Source organism: Lycium barbarum, chromosome 5, assembly GCF_019175385.1.
Source record: "Lycium barbarum isolate Lr01 chromosome 5, ASM1917538v2, whole genome shotgun sequence".
Lineage (NCBI taxonomy): Eukaryota > Viridiplantae > Streptophyta > Magnoliopsida > Solanales > Solanaceae > Lycium > Lycium barbarum.
Window position 1 is genome coordinate 3,393,216 of NC_083341.1, and position 13,690 is coordinate 3,406,905.

Genomic DNA, 13,690 nt, shown 5'->3' on the forward strand with positions numbered 1-13,690 from the left:
AGCTTCAAATAAAGGTTTTATGACTTATTAAGGTTAATGCATATAATTAACATCTGTGACATATTTTAAATGGTTAACTTCTCTACCTGAAGAGCACTAGAAAATATACAAAATTTATCTAAAATTTTAAATTGTAAGTATCTAATAAAAATAAGTTATTATATATTCAGATGTTTAATTAAAACAGATGTTGTGTATTAAGCAAAAGAAAAGAAAAAAGAAATAATCTTTTTTTTTTCCCATCAAATTATTGACCCCATCACAATCATATCATATATACTCCCAAAATTTCCAATAATCATTTCTTCAATTTCTATCATCCAAAAAAAAAAAAAAATGTCCTCAAATTCTTCCCAAAATTCACTAAAAACCCTTTGCTTCTTCACATTAATTTTCCAATTAGTCAACTCTAATTCATTAAAGTCAACCCATCAAACTACAAAGCTAGATGAATCACTCACATATATATGGCCTTTACCTTCTAAATTCACTTCCGGTAACAATACAATTACCGTTAATCCAAATTTAACACTTGATTTTACCGGTAATACCGGTAGTGGGTCAGGTGTTATTGAAGAAGCATTTGAGAGATATAAGAAGATTATTTTTAAACATGGTTCTAATAAGTTATCTAAAACTGGTGATTATTTTGATGTTAATAAAGTTACTGTCATTGTTCATTCCGATAACCACGAGGTAATTTTTTTTTAAAAAAGTTTTTTATAATAATTATTTGTTTCAATTTGCTTATCTTATTGTTGGGATTCATACTGTGTTGAATTGTATAATACTCCCTCCGTCCCAATTTATGTAATGGTGTTTGACTGGTGCTAAAATAAGTAAAAGATATTTGGGTGGCTATACATAATTTCATTAAGGGTATAATGGACATTCTAAAGTTCTAAGTATTTTAGTTTGATTGGCCACAGAGTTTAAAGAATGGAAAATGCTCAAATATGCCATTGAACTATTGGAAATGGCTCATTCATGCCATTCGTCAATAGTTTGGCTTATTTATGCCGTCGTCATTACAAAATGGCTCATCCATGTCATTTTTCCATGTATGTGTCGGATTTATTTTATTAATTTGGGATTAAAAATTGGGCTGGTTTAATTAAACAACGTTGACCTCTAATTGGAGACCACGTGTCATAGCTGGTATTATAAAATCGATGTTAATGAAAAATGGCATGAATGAGCCGTTTTGGTAATGACGATGGCATTGATGAGCCATTTTGTAACGGTGATGGCATAAATGAGCCAAACTATTGACAAGTGGCATAAATGAGCCATTTCCAATAGTTTGATGGCATATTTGAGCCTTTTCCGTTTAAAGAATAAAAGGTAACTTTTGAATGTTGTGGTTCTAAATTGAAGATGTGTCTAATGTACTAAAATGTCCTTTGAATCTTGTCGTTTTGAGCTTGTCATGTAGTATGTTTGAATTGTCAACTTACTAAATATAGAAAAAGACACTTTTTTTGGGACAGACCAAACAGGAAAGTGAGACAGTTAAATTGGGATGGAGGGAGAATTTGTTTTGTTTTTTCTTTATCTCATTGTTGGGATTAATATTGTGTTGAATTGTCTAGTCTAAAGATATGATTTTTTTTTATTTAAGGATTTAAGTTATATAAACTGACAATAGGTCAATTTTAGTTACCCACCAATATATTTTAGTTAATGGTCGTATAGTAGATATACCAAGTTATGGCTACAAAACCCGAGATATATGGCTCTAAGTTATCTAAAGCTGATGAATAGTTTGATGTCAATTTTAGTTACCCACCAATAGTTTATCTATTTATGATTGCGACATGACATTTCGTATGGCCTAATTCTGGACCTTTGATCACATATCGTATTGAGTTGTGTGAACTACCTTAATTAAACGTTTCTGCTGATAGAGAGGGGGCATATTTATTTATGTTTGCAACAACTTGAACCTTTTGACACTTAATGGATAAATTAGGAATTGGTGTGTTGAATCGTGCTTTTTTTTTTCTTCTCAGTTGCAACTTGGTGTTGATGAGAGCTATTCGTTATTGGTGTCAAAGAGCAATGAACATTCAATTATCGGGGAGGTCTCTATTGAGGTAAAGTTACAATTGAGTAATGTTATCAACATTGACGTGGTGTAACTTTTCTTTATTTCTTGTTCTAAGTGATTTGATCTCTATTCGTGAATCCTTTTTCTGCCCACACGCTCTCAGTTTGAGAAGCTATGTTTTGTACCATACAATAGGATGGTGGTTGATGAAAGTGATATAAAACGTAACCAAATAGGAAATAGAACTAGAACTAAATCTCCATGGAAGTTAAAGAATACGTATAATGCTTAGGATGTAGAGAATGATTCGCCCATTCTACTTCAGAACATAAGTTGATCTCCAACGTATCTGGAGAATCTAAAGAAAAAGTTTATGCTGATAGAAAATTAGTAGGGAATTTAAGGAGTCAGAGGAATGTCGAGTAATGGTTCCTAATAAATTGTTTTTCATCCCAAGTGAAAGGTAAAACACTATGCTTTATATAAACTTTCCAGTATTTTTTTTCCTTTCCTATCGATGTTTTCTTCTATTGCTACTCTTTTCCATATATGTGGAGAATTTTGGTCATAACTATTGCTCTAGCTCTTGATAGTAACCTTTGCCTATTTTATCATCTCTTTTGTTTCTCTCTGATAGCTGGATTAACTAGCTAGTCTAACTTTATCATAGTGACTTAACTTCTCCAATCCATATTGTTAACCCACTTATAAAATAAAAAATTAACAGAAAAGTCTTGTCCTGTAATCTCTTCGTCTGACTTTGCCTGTTACATGATGAGGTGCTAGATTGTGCATTCTTTAGTTGGAGTTCTATAACTAAGAGTACATAAATAATTTTTTCGTCAACTTTGCAGGCAAATTCTGTTTATGGTGCACTAAGAGGACTTGAGGTACGTATGTCGAATGAATATGTTACAGGGGTTTATGCCACTATGATTTATCTTAGTGGAATTTGGGATTTATGACTGGTAATTTTGTATGCTTACTTATAACAAAAAGCAAACCCTTTTATGCAGACCATGAGTCAGTTATGTACCTTTGATTATGGGGTTAAAACAGTACAAATTCACAAGGCTCCGTGGTTTATTCAAGACGAGCCTAGATTTGCATATCGCGGGCTTATGTTAGGTAAGACCCAATCTTTCGTGCTTTAAGCTGATCCGGCTAAATTCTTGGGATTCAGTTGGATATTGCCTTCTGTAGAAAACTAACTGATCTACATGCTGTATTGCTGAATTGTTTTGCAGATACGTCACGGCACTATTTGCCAATTGAAATTATCAAGCAAATTATTGAATCCATGTCCTATGCTAAACTTGTAAGTTGTTGAATCTTATTTTACTAATCAAGTTTTGTAATAGGTGATTCCTTATTTCTGATATTGATGATTGGAATCAGTAGAATGTTCTTCATTGGCACATCATAGATGAACAGTCATTTCCTCTAGAAGTGCCTTCATACCCAAACTTGTGGAAAGGGGCATATACAAAGTGGGAACGCTACACCGTCGAGGATGCTATTGAAATTGTTGAGTAAGAACTTTTCCCCCAACCCGGATAATTTGAAGTCTTTTTGGTATGAAGGATTTCCCCCTAACTTCTTCAATAACCTTGAGCACAGAAAGTGATTTTTCCTTTTGTTGCCTATGAGTTTTGAATAAAGGCCCCAAAGTGAATCAAATACTTTGAGCATTTTCTCCATATTTCTGAGAGAAGAAAGTAAAAAAATCAAAGGGTGGTGGCTGGAGGTGTTAAAATCTTCAGCTCAAGTGGCTGTTAGAAAACCATATGTAGTAATCTAAACAATTGGTTATATGGTTTAGTGAAGAAATGGACATATGAGCGATCGATTATGAGAGCTCGACCGATCAGACCAGGAAGAAGAGAAAGAAAGGTCAATCGCTGAAATTAATGAATTGCTCCACATTCTAGTTGCTTGATCATCTCTGGCTGAAAGATTAGAAAGGTCTCGAGTTCTTCGCTTTTGGTTAGTCGTATTATGTGCCATTTTGGCCAAACCAAATATTGGATCCCATTATAACACTTACATTTAGTCAAAAAGTGTATTATGAGAATTAGTTCAACACATTAACTGGATCATATTTTACGGGGAACTTTCAAAGAGAGCCTTCTTCTGTGTTGTCTTGAACAAATGCTATGAATTTAAAGTTACAATTTTAATGATTGAGTCAAATAAATTGAAAAGGAAGATTGCGGCAGAGAGATTGTGGAGGTGTGTAAGGTAAAAGAGCTAGCGACTTTGGTTATTTAATTCTAATATCTAGGCTTCCATTCAATTAATTGTTCTGGATATTATTAAAGTTTCCAGAAAAAAATGATACAAAGAAATATAATGTTCTTTTACGTTATTATTTGTTTCAGTTGTTTGTTCTGTTTTTGGCTTCTCCTCAGATGTTCCTATATTATAAACTGACGCTGACAGAGTTCTCCTTGTTTCCTTGTCTTCATGATGTCACTTCAATTGAAGCTTTGCAAAGATGAGAGGTAAGTGGCATCTTTGAAGTCTATGCAAATGTTTTGTTACCTCATCTAAAGCTTTTTGGTTGTTGGTTAATGCAATGCAGCTAAACTTTTCTTGTTAAGTAAATAAAAAGAATGTTTTGTCCTTTTCTAATTCCGAAAGTGTTACCTACACAGGTATCAATGTTATGGCAGAAGTTGATGTTCCCGGTCATGCAGAATCATGGTAAGTGCTTTAGAGTATTGGTTTATTCCTCATACTGTTTTGGGTCTATAGAGCGTCTTTTAGAAAACTATGGATCTTTGGATTTTGAATTGCTGCTGGTTTGCCTTAATTGCTCTTCTCTCTTGTCTGACTAAATTTCCGGCAGGCTTTAAACTAATTCCATTAGTGTGGTACTTTTTTGGTATTGCAATAAGATATCAATGCTTTGGCAAAAAGCACAAAAACTTTGAGAGCTGTACTTTTGAGGTGATAATTGGAAGAGTTTTTTTGTGCATATTGAGTTCTTTTACTTTTCAGATTGGTCTTATTTGGTCACCATTCCAACCATCAAATTATGATTTCTGAAATAAAGGAAGAGTCCTACTTATTTTGAAAGCAAAATGTTAAAAGACAAAAACAGAAAGAAATATGGAAGCATATGATATTTGCATGGCGAAAGTAATTATTCTACTTAGCCTAATTCTTTTGAATCTCTGCCCTCCCTCCTAACTAATAAGCTTAGAAGCATTGAAATTTCAACAAACTTGGTTTATTGTGTGTGTGTTTTGGGGGTGGGTGGGAGTGGTAATAATGCTCCAGATAAACTTTTTCTAATTGGTTCTGCTTGACTCCTTACCAGTGTAATTAATTTAGTTTCAACATTATCTTATTCTTCAACTTTCTTATTCACGCTAGGTCGTCACTCCCTTCAGTTTGTTATAAATTTATGTTAATGTCTCAGTTTGGCTTTATTCACTCTACAGGGGTGCAGGGTACCCTGATCTTTGGCCTTCTCCATCTTGTAAAGAGCCCTTAGATGTTTCAAAAAACTATACTTTTGATGTGATATCTGGCATCCTGTCAGGTTAGTTTGGAAGGTTCTCCTGAAGAAATCTACCATTTTTTCTGGAATGGGATGTTGAATTTTTCATTTTCTTTTTTGCAGACATGAGAAAGATTTTTCCATTTGAGCTCTTCCACTTAGGTGGTGACGAGGTCAACACATGTTAGTATTATTTTTCTATTTTTGCAGTAATTCCATACATTTGTTGCATTTCTAACTTAGTTAATATCCTTTGACCAAAAGAATAGAAAACAATTATGTGTATATCCGCTAATGTCAAGTTAACGCAACTTGTTGCTTTAGAATCAAAACTGTGAAGATTAAGGAATCATTAGCTCTAGAAGTATACTAATTCAAGATACCAAAACTCCAGAAAAACCAATAGCAAAAGGACAAAGTGTCTTAGAATTGAATTCTTTTGTATTTTAGTTCCTGCATCTTTGATTATGCAGTTTACTCTTGTTTTCTTTGTAAGGTTTAAGTTACTATCTTCTTCAGTTCTTCTCTTAGATAAAGCAATTGCAAAATAGATTGACTATTTTAATCAGTTTTGTTTTTCTATGTAGTCTTTTTATTTGTTGAGAGGCAAAAGAACTGATAACTTAGGATTTCTTCTTCCGTTATTGCACTGCAAATATTTCTTTCGCTTTCTTCTCGGCTTCTATCGAACAGTTGATAGTGATATTCTCTTATAATGGTTGTTAAAATCAGTGTTTTAAAAGGCGGGGGCGTAAGGCGAGGCGTTTTATGTCTGCCTCAGCGAGGCGTAAGCCCCGAGGCACGAGGCGTAAGCCTCATGGGACTTTAATTTTTAGTATTTTATAAAATGATATAATTATAATAAATACTTTTAAATTGGTTAAATAACGTAAAAAATTGAAGAAAACAATAAATAAGTGATATATATATATATATATATATATATATATATACACATATACATACTCCACCCCCACAAAAAAATTAATTAGAACAATCTATTATATGTACTTACAAGTATAAGTGACTGCTCGTTACTTTTTTGAGATAGTAGAAGACAAGTTAAATAATTGGAAAAGAACATATATTAGGCATTCTAGCAATAAAAAAAGGTCTTGACTTTTAAATTTAATGTTTCAGTTCCTTTTTAAAATATTTGAGTAATTACATGTTGACTTTTGAAAATTTGGGCATTATACTAAGGACTTATTTAACAAATTTCGTTTTAGTTTGAAGAAGTTTTCTGAGCTTACGCCCCAACAAAAAAAAACTCGCCCCAAACGCCTAGGCTTACGCCCCAACAAAAAAAAAAATCGCCCCAAACGCCTGGGCGTACGCCCCAAATTGCTGGGCGTACGCCTTTGGGGACTTGCGCCCCGACCCATCGCCCCGAGGCATTTTTGGTACGCCCCGCCTCGGGGCTCGCCCCGAGGCTCGCCTCAAAAACGCCTTTTAAAACACTGGTTAAAATAGACATCGATCATTTTTTCTTCTGATGTCACTTTTGTCCTTTCCTCTTTTTCAACAGAACTCTCATTATATGCTAATCTGGTTGTTAAAATAGACATCGATCATTTTTTCTTCTGATGTCACTTTTGTCCTTTCCTCTTTTTCAACAGAACTCTCATATATGCTAATCTTTCTCACCATGCATGCACTTACACATCAAAAGAAAATGATGGTTATTGGATCTTTTTGTGGTTGAGCGTCATTACCGCTGCCCCCTGTCCACAGCTCCCCACCTCCCCCAGAAAAATATGGGAGGAACAATTGAAAATAAGTACTGAATATTGTTAATTTTGCAGCTTGTTGGACAACTACGCCACACATCAAGCAATGGTAACCTCCCTCTTCATATGTCCTTTCTGTTTTTGAAGTTCCATATTTATGTTGATGAAACTGCACTAGCTTGTTTTTCAAACAAAAAAAAAAATGTGCAGTTAGTATTTCAGTCATGGAAATATCGCTCAGGCCAATATTGCACGATGCCTATGAAGAATAGTGGCAACTATATCTTGATGACTTATATCAAGGATGCTGAAAATCACTAGCGATCCTACGTTTACCAATATGGATCTTATGTTTCACACATTTACATAAACCAATTCGTGCTTCAGTTAGTGCAGGAGATACTTTGTTTGAAAATATATCCCAGGCAGTACTTGAAATGCCATCTGTGTTTTATTTATATCAATAAAGGACTGTGGAAGTAATTATTCATTATGTATGTAGTGCTATTTATGGCATTTTATATTTTAGATTTAGTTGGATATTGGATGGTAAACTTCTTTCTAATTTGCTGACAACATGCCCAGATTCATCTCTTTAATTATGTCTCCTATCTTTATTTTTTCCTCTGCAGTGCTGTTCATCAACTCGTTCTGTTTGCAGGCTTCAAGATAATAACATGACTTCGAAGGATGCATATCAGTATTTTGTACTCAGAGCTCAAGAAATAGCTATATCACAAAACTGGACACCTGTTAACTGGTAATTTTTCTTATAAATGCTCTCCTCTATCACAAAGAAAGGGCCCAGTTATACTTGTAGGTTCATGCTGTTCTTCCTTGTAATCAGTTATAATAGGAATTATGAAGATACACTAAATAATACTCCCTCTGTCCCAATTTATGTGATATATTTTCCTTTTTAGTCTTCGAAAAAGAATGATATATTTCTATTTTTAGAAATAATTTAACTTAAAGCTTCCCTTTTTATATACCCTTAATGAAATGATTTACAACCACACAAATATCTATGACTTGTTCTAGACTACAAGTTTCAAAAGTGTTCCATTCTTTCTTAAACTCCGTGCCTAGTCAAACTATATCACATAAATTGGGACGGAGGGAGTAGATAAAAAATTAAGCAGATTCAAATCAGAGTGATGATTCCGTTGGACTGTGGTTCCTTTGAACTCGTGGGGCTAGATGTTTTCTTTTCTATTTTCCTATTTTTTTTCTGTGACTTGGCAAAGGTATTAAAATTAGAATTAAAAAGGTGTTGCAAAAAATGTAATTGGAGGACATGACATAATGAATTTAAAAAAAAAAGTAATTGGAGGACATGTCTGGCGCTTTATTTAGTTTCTTGTACTTTAGAAATCATTAGGAGAAGTTGTTCTATGACAATAAATAAAAACAAACCGATGCGCCTCTTTTGTTTTATAATTTTTACTCCCCCTGTCTAATTTTTGTGACACTCTCTCCTACACCTTTCTATATTTAGTAACAATTTAAGTTAAAATGTCCATTTTACGCTTAATGGGATGATTTATAGCCACACAAGCATCTATGACTTATTCTAGATCGCAAATTTCAAGTCTTTATTTCTTTCTTAAACTCCGTGCCCAGTCGAACATCGTCGCATATTTATGGGACGGAGGGAGTAATAAAAGCTTGTTTTCTAGAAAAGGTGATAGACTTTTGCATATGCAAAAGCAACCGTGAGCATTTATTTGGGTTGAGTGCAGCCATTTGTTTTTATCTAATGTATGACGTGGTCTGTGAATTTGCTATTGTAGGGAGGAAACCTTCAACACATTTCCGTCTAAACTTAACCCACGGACTGTGGTGCATAACTGGTGAGGATCGGGTCTGACTGGATTTATGCTCAGTGATATGATAGGTTTTTTAGTTAACAACACCATCTGAATCTTGTTGGTGTAGGTTAGGTGGTGGTGTTTGTCCAAAGGCAGTCGCTAGTGGTTTTAGATGCATTTATAGCAATCAGGGTTTTTGGTATCTGGACCACTTAGATGTCCCTTGGGAGGAAGTCTATTATGCGGAGCCACTGGAAGGAATAAAGAGTATTTCCAAGCAAAAACTTGTACTTGGAGGTGAAGTATGCATGTGGGGAGAAACCGCAGATGCCTCTGATGTTCAACAAACCATATGGCCACGGGCTGCAGCTGCAGCAGGTATTTATTCTCTTGGATATGTTGGATTACACAACACTTAGGGTGTGTTCGGTATAGAGGAAAATTGTTTTCCGATTTTCCTATGTTTGGTTGGTCAAAGTTTTGGAAAATATGCTCTAGGAAAACAAGTTCCTTAAAAATGAGGAAAATGAGTTCTCTAGTTGATGTAGGGAAAATAAGTTCCACAAGTACATTCCACGTTCATTGTGTCCTCCCACCCTCTAACACACCTCATCTTCAACCACACCCCCGTAGCCCTCGCTCCCACCATCCTACACCCCTACCCTCCCGCTCCCACCTCCCATAGTATTTGTCTAGATTATATACAAATGTTTTTAGGATAATATTTTTTGCTTACGCACCAAACATAAGAAAATAAGTAGGAAACCCACTTATTCTCCTGAAAACATTTTCATTTTCCAGCAGGTATTTATTCTCTTGGATGTGTTGTATATCACAATTATATCTTGTCCTCCTCTTTAGTTATGATGGAATTTATCACAGGAGCGTTTGGCCAAAGTGGCAGAATGACAACTTTTTCTGAAACCAAGATATTTATTTATTTTTCATTTTGGTATTGACGTCTTTGTTTTACAAGACGTTTGATGAAACGGAGCTCAATCACTGCTGATATTGGATCTTTCACTCAGTCTTTTGCTGTCATATATTTGGTTTTTTTTCTCCAGAAGAAATTTCAAGCTTGCTAACGAAACTGCTCTTTTATTTACCTTCTAGAACGGTTGTGGAGCGACAAGGAGGCCACATCGTCAACAAATACTACTTCAGCTGCATTGCAGAGGCTGGAGTACTTTCGATGCCTCTTGACAAGACGTGGTGTTCCAGCTGCTCCGGTTACAAATTTTTATGCTCGACGTCCTCCATTGAGGCCAGGGTCATGTTATGAACAATAACTAGTGTTGTATCATCAAGTCCGATCTGTGTTCTGGAAGTGGTAAGTTTGAGAAGCTCGTGATCTAGTAAATCTTGTCAACTTGACGCTGCTGTATAGTCTTCTGGACTTATGATGGATCCCACTTTGAGATTGTCTGTCGTTTATTCGCTAGTTCTCGGGCTCTTCACTGTACTATTATGGTGTTTTGTTGGTGTGAATAAGAGAAAACTGGATTTTTATTGCAAGACTTCCATGCTTAAAGACTTTGGATTTGGCAATATTTCCCCTCAAGTATTACATTCAAACAAGTAATTTCATATATTAGTTCATTCCTTTCCTATTTTAATATTAGGCGAAAAGAAAATCCCCACAATGTTTTTTCATGACCAAGAAATGTGTCTCGTGCCAACTCTTTGGGCCAACCGCAACCTTCGAAATTCAGAGATGATGTGTCCGTCATTATACTGTTGTCACTTAAATACCTGACTTAGTTTGCTAGGCACTGGGCTCGAACTTAGTGACCTAAGACACAAGAAAACCTCCATAATTTTCTACCAACAACAACATATCCGGTGTAATCTCATAAGTGAGGAATAAGGGGAGACAAAAGGAGCTGCAAAAGAGGATTTTTTTTTTTTATAATGATGGCGTTTAATAAGTTTGCGCACATTTCAACTATTTTAGCTAGTATCTACCACGTGCAGAGATATTGGGTAACTAAAAGATATATAAATTTTAGCTCCCAAAATTTGAACATCTCTACTAGCCAACTAGCCAAGAAATTTTGGGGACAACGGGGTTTTCTAGCATTTGCAGTGATAGTGACCTTAGAGGACTGCATTGGGATTATAGCATAGAAAATGACAAGCATAAAAAAGACTAGAACTTGACTGAACTTTCTTATAGAATTCAATTAGAACACTAGTGGAGTTAAATCTGGAAAAGAGGCTTGGCTACGAGATAAATAGTCTATATTATTGACCTACAAGGTCATTAGATAAGACATTTGAATTGAATTTTCCAATTCCCCTCGTGACTTTAAACAGTTAAAACAAACAATCAAACACTACTCACTTGTATTCCAATATTTACATCAACCAAATGAATGCAAGACATGTACATTGTGTTTTGCTGCATATATAAATTTTAATTCTTTAATTATGATACGCATTCTCACGATAATTTGCGCCCTTATAGTGCAAATGACTTGATTTGGTATAAACACCATGTACAAATAAATTTATCGCGACATATGCATCATATGACCGCATCTATTATCTTTCGTTCTGTATTATATACATTCAGGGGCAATTTACCTTGTTCCAAGTGATGTCAATATGTCATGGGACACCACTTCGGCAATCTTTTTATTAAATGTTAAGTAAAACAAAAATATTGAGTATAAATATAAAAAATGCCACTATCGGAACAAAAGGGTTTATTGGTTCCTTGGTGAGGCATCCTATATTTCTTTTGAGAGGTTGATGGTTTGAGATTTGCTATGTTTTATAAAAAAAAAAATAAAAAAATTGAGCCTTTTTCTCTTAAAATATTAGATGTCAGCAAGATTTGAACCGTTAATCTTCAACCAAATAGGGAGCAAAAAGACAAAAAAACAATGGAGACAAAATAGGCAAATTGACATATATTTAACATCAATACGCATTAGTTATATCTTTTTGTCTTTAGTCGAATGATTCCGCCATCCCAACGCTTACACTGGGTATGTTGTTGATCGAATGTTCCCGTCAAAAAAGTTGTGTATTTGAAGTCGTCTGAAATGGTAATATTGAAGTACCCTCAAAATTTTAAGTTTAAAAAACTACTCAATATTAACACCCCTTACGAGAAATTCGGTAAGCACCATTATAAAACCTTTAGATGTTAAATAAATTTGAAAAATTGCATTTTTTATACTAAATGAGTAAATGTTAAGTTTGAATCCATTATAAATGAATAGTGGATGCAATAATAATAATAATAATAATAAATATCCATTGTCAAAAAAATATTAAATCTTTACTAGTTAACTTTTTCAGCAAGTGGTCTTCCCTAATTCCTGAAATAAGCCAGTTTAAAGGGTCTTCTCCACTCAATGAATAAATTTGAGTGAAAAGGAACCACTACTTGATTGTGAAGTTTGAAATATGACTCACATTTGCATTATTATTGCAAACTCAAATTATTCTACACGGCATTCACATTTTTCTTGTGCTTTCTCTTTTTTTTTTTTTTTTTTTGTAAGTGTTACAGGATCAGATTCTTCTAAAATTGATTATCAATAGGAAGAACCAAGCTATTTGCTAGGGCTACAAGATATTCCACTTTCCTTATTTTGGGGAAGGAGTGGTGGTGGTGGGGAATGATCTTAGGCTAAATACATATATTGCTATCATGTTTATATCAAATCAAATCAATTAATTTAATTATAACAGTTAAGAATTAATGTGAGAATGCATATCATTCAATCATGGTGAAGTCATTACAGATATTTATATGAAAGACACCTCTTGTATTTATACAGATGTAAAATCATAATCTTGAGTTAGGATTAAGGAAGTGTACCGTTAAACTCCATTGAAACAAGAATAACATTTGACGGAATCGGAGGAATTGGTACACAACACGTATTCAACAACAGAAAATGTTTATTGGGTATTGTTTATCCACACACATAAATAAATTAATATCATACTTTCTAATTTATCCACCACTTGGACCATGTTATTATTCTTTTCAAGCTATAAACCAATTAAGTCTAAATTCCAGCACTTCAAGTAACTAGCCTAACTAGTCTAATTAAAATTGAAGATTTTTTTTACGGAAAGTGCCAAAAATACCCTTGTACTATCAAAAAAATATACCCCTCGTTATATTTTGGGTTCAAATATACCTTTGTCATTATACTTTCGGTTCAAATATATTCCTCCTCCATTATGTCCAAGGTGGACACCAAATGTGACTTGACACTGACAACTCGATGAGGTGGAGACAACGTGACATGCCACCTATTTGGCTTCCTCCTTGGACAAGTTTAATGGAGGAGGAGTATATTTGGACCCAAAGTATAACGACAGTGGTATATTGGAACCCAAAGTATAACGAGGGGTAAATTTATCCCTTTTTCGATAGTACAAGGGTATATTTGGCCCTTTTAAGTTTTTATTTTTATTTTTATGATTTGCGCATTCTCAATTATTTTATTGGGTAAATTTTAGCTGCTTCCAATATATATATATATATATATATATATATATATATATATATATATATATATATATATATATATATATATATATATATTGTGAATATCAGTAAAAA

At 34.1% G+C, this 13,690-nt stretch overlaps 1 protein-coding gene across 1 annotated transcript; it reads left to right on the forward strand.

The window, feature by feature from the left end:
* Positions 1-301: 301 nt before the first annotated feature.
* On the forward strand, positions 302-10,647 carry LOC132640170 (beta-hexosaminidase 1). The gene is made up of 15 exons (XM_060356645.1): positions 302-696; positions 2,013-2,096; positions 2,905-2,940; positions 3,067-3,178; positions 3,298-3,368; positions 3,452-3,582; positions 4,538-4,554; positions 4,708-4,756; positions 5,500-5,600; positions 5,682-5,741; positions 7,364-7,397; positions 7,950-8,048; positions 9,082-9,141; positions 9,227-9,477; positions 10,213-10,647. The coding sequence occupies exons 1-15, from the start codon at positions 337-339 to the stop codon at positions 10,386-10,388; spliced, it is 1,641 nt and encodes a 546-aa protein (XP_060212628.1). The 5' UTR covers positions 302-336; the 3' UTR covers positions 10,389-10,647.
* Positions 10,648-13,690: the final 3,043 nt, after the last annotated feature.

Coding starts and splice junctions, on each gene's coding strand:
- LOC132640170 (XM_060356645.1), top strand. CDS start 337: ATGTCCTCAAATTCTTCCCAAAATTCACTAAAAACCCTTTGCTTCTTC. Junction 5,742..7,363: donor TGGTGACGAGGTCAACACAT/GTTAGTATTATT, acceptor TTAATTTTGCAG/CTTGTTGGACAACTACGCCA. Junction 8,049..9,081: donor AACTGGACACCTGTTAACTG/GTAATTTTTCTT, acceptor TTGCTATTGTAG/GGAGGAAACCTTCAACACAT.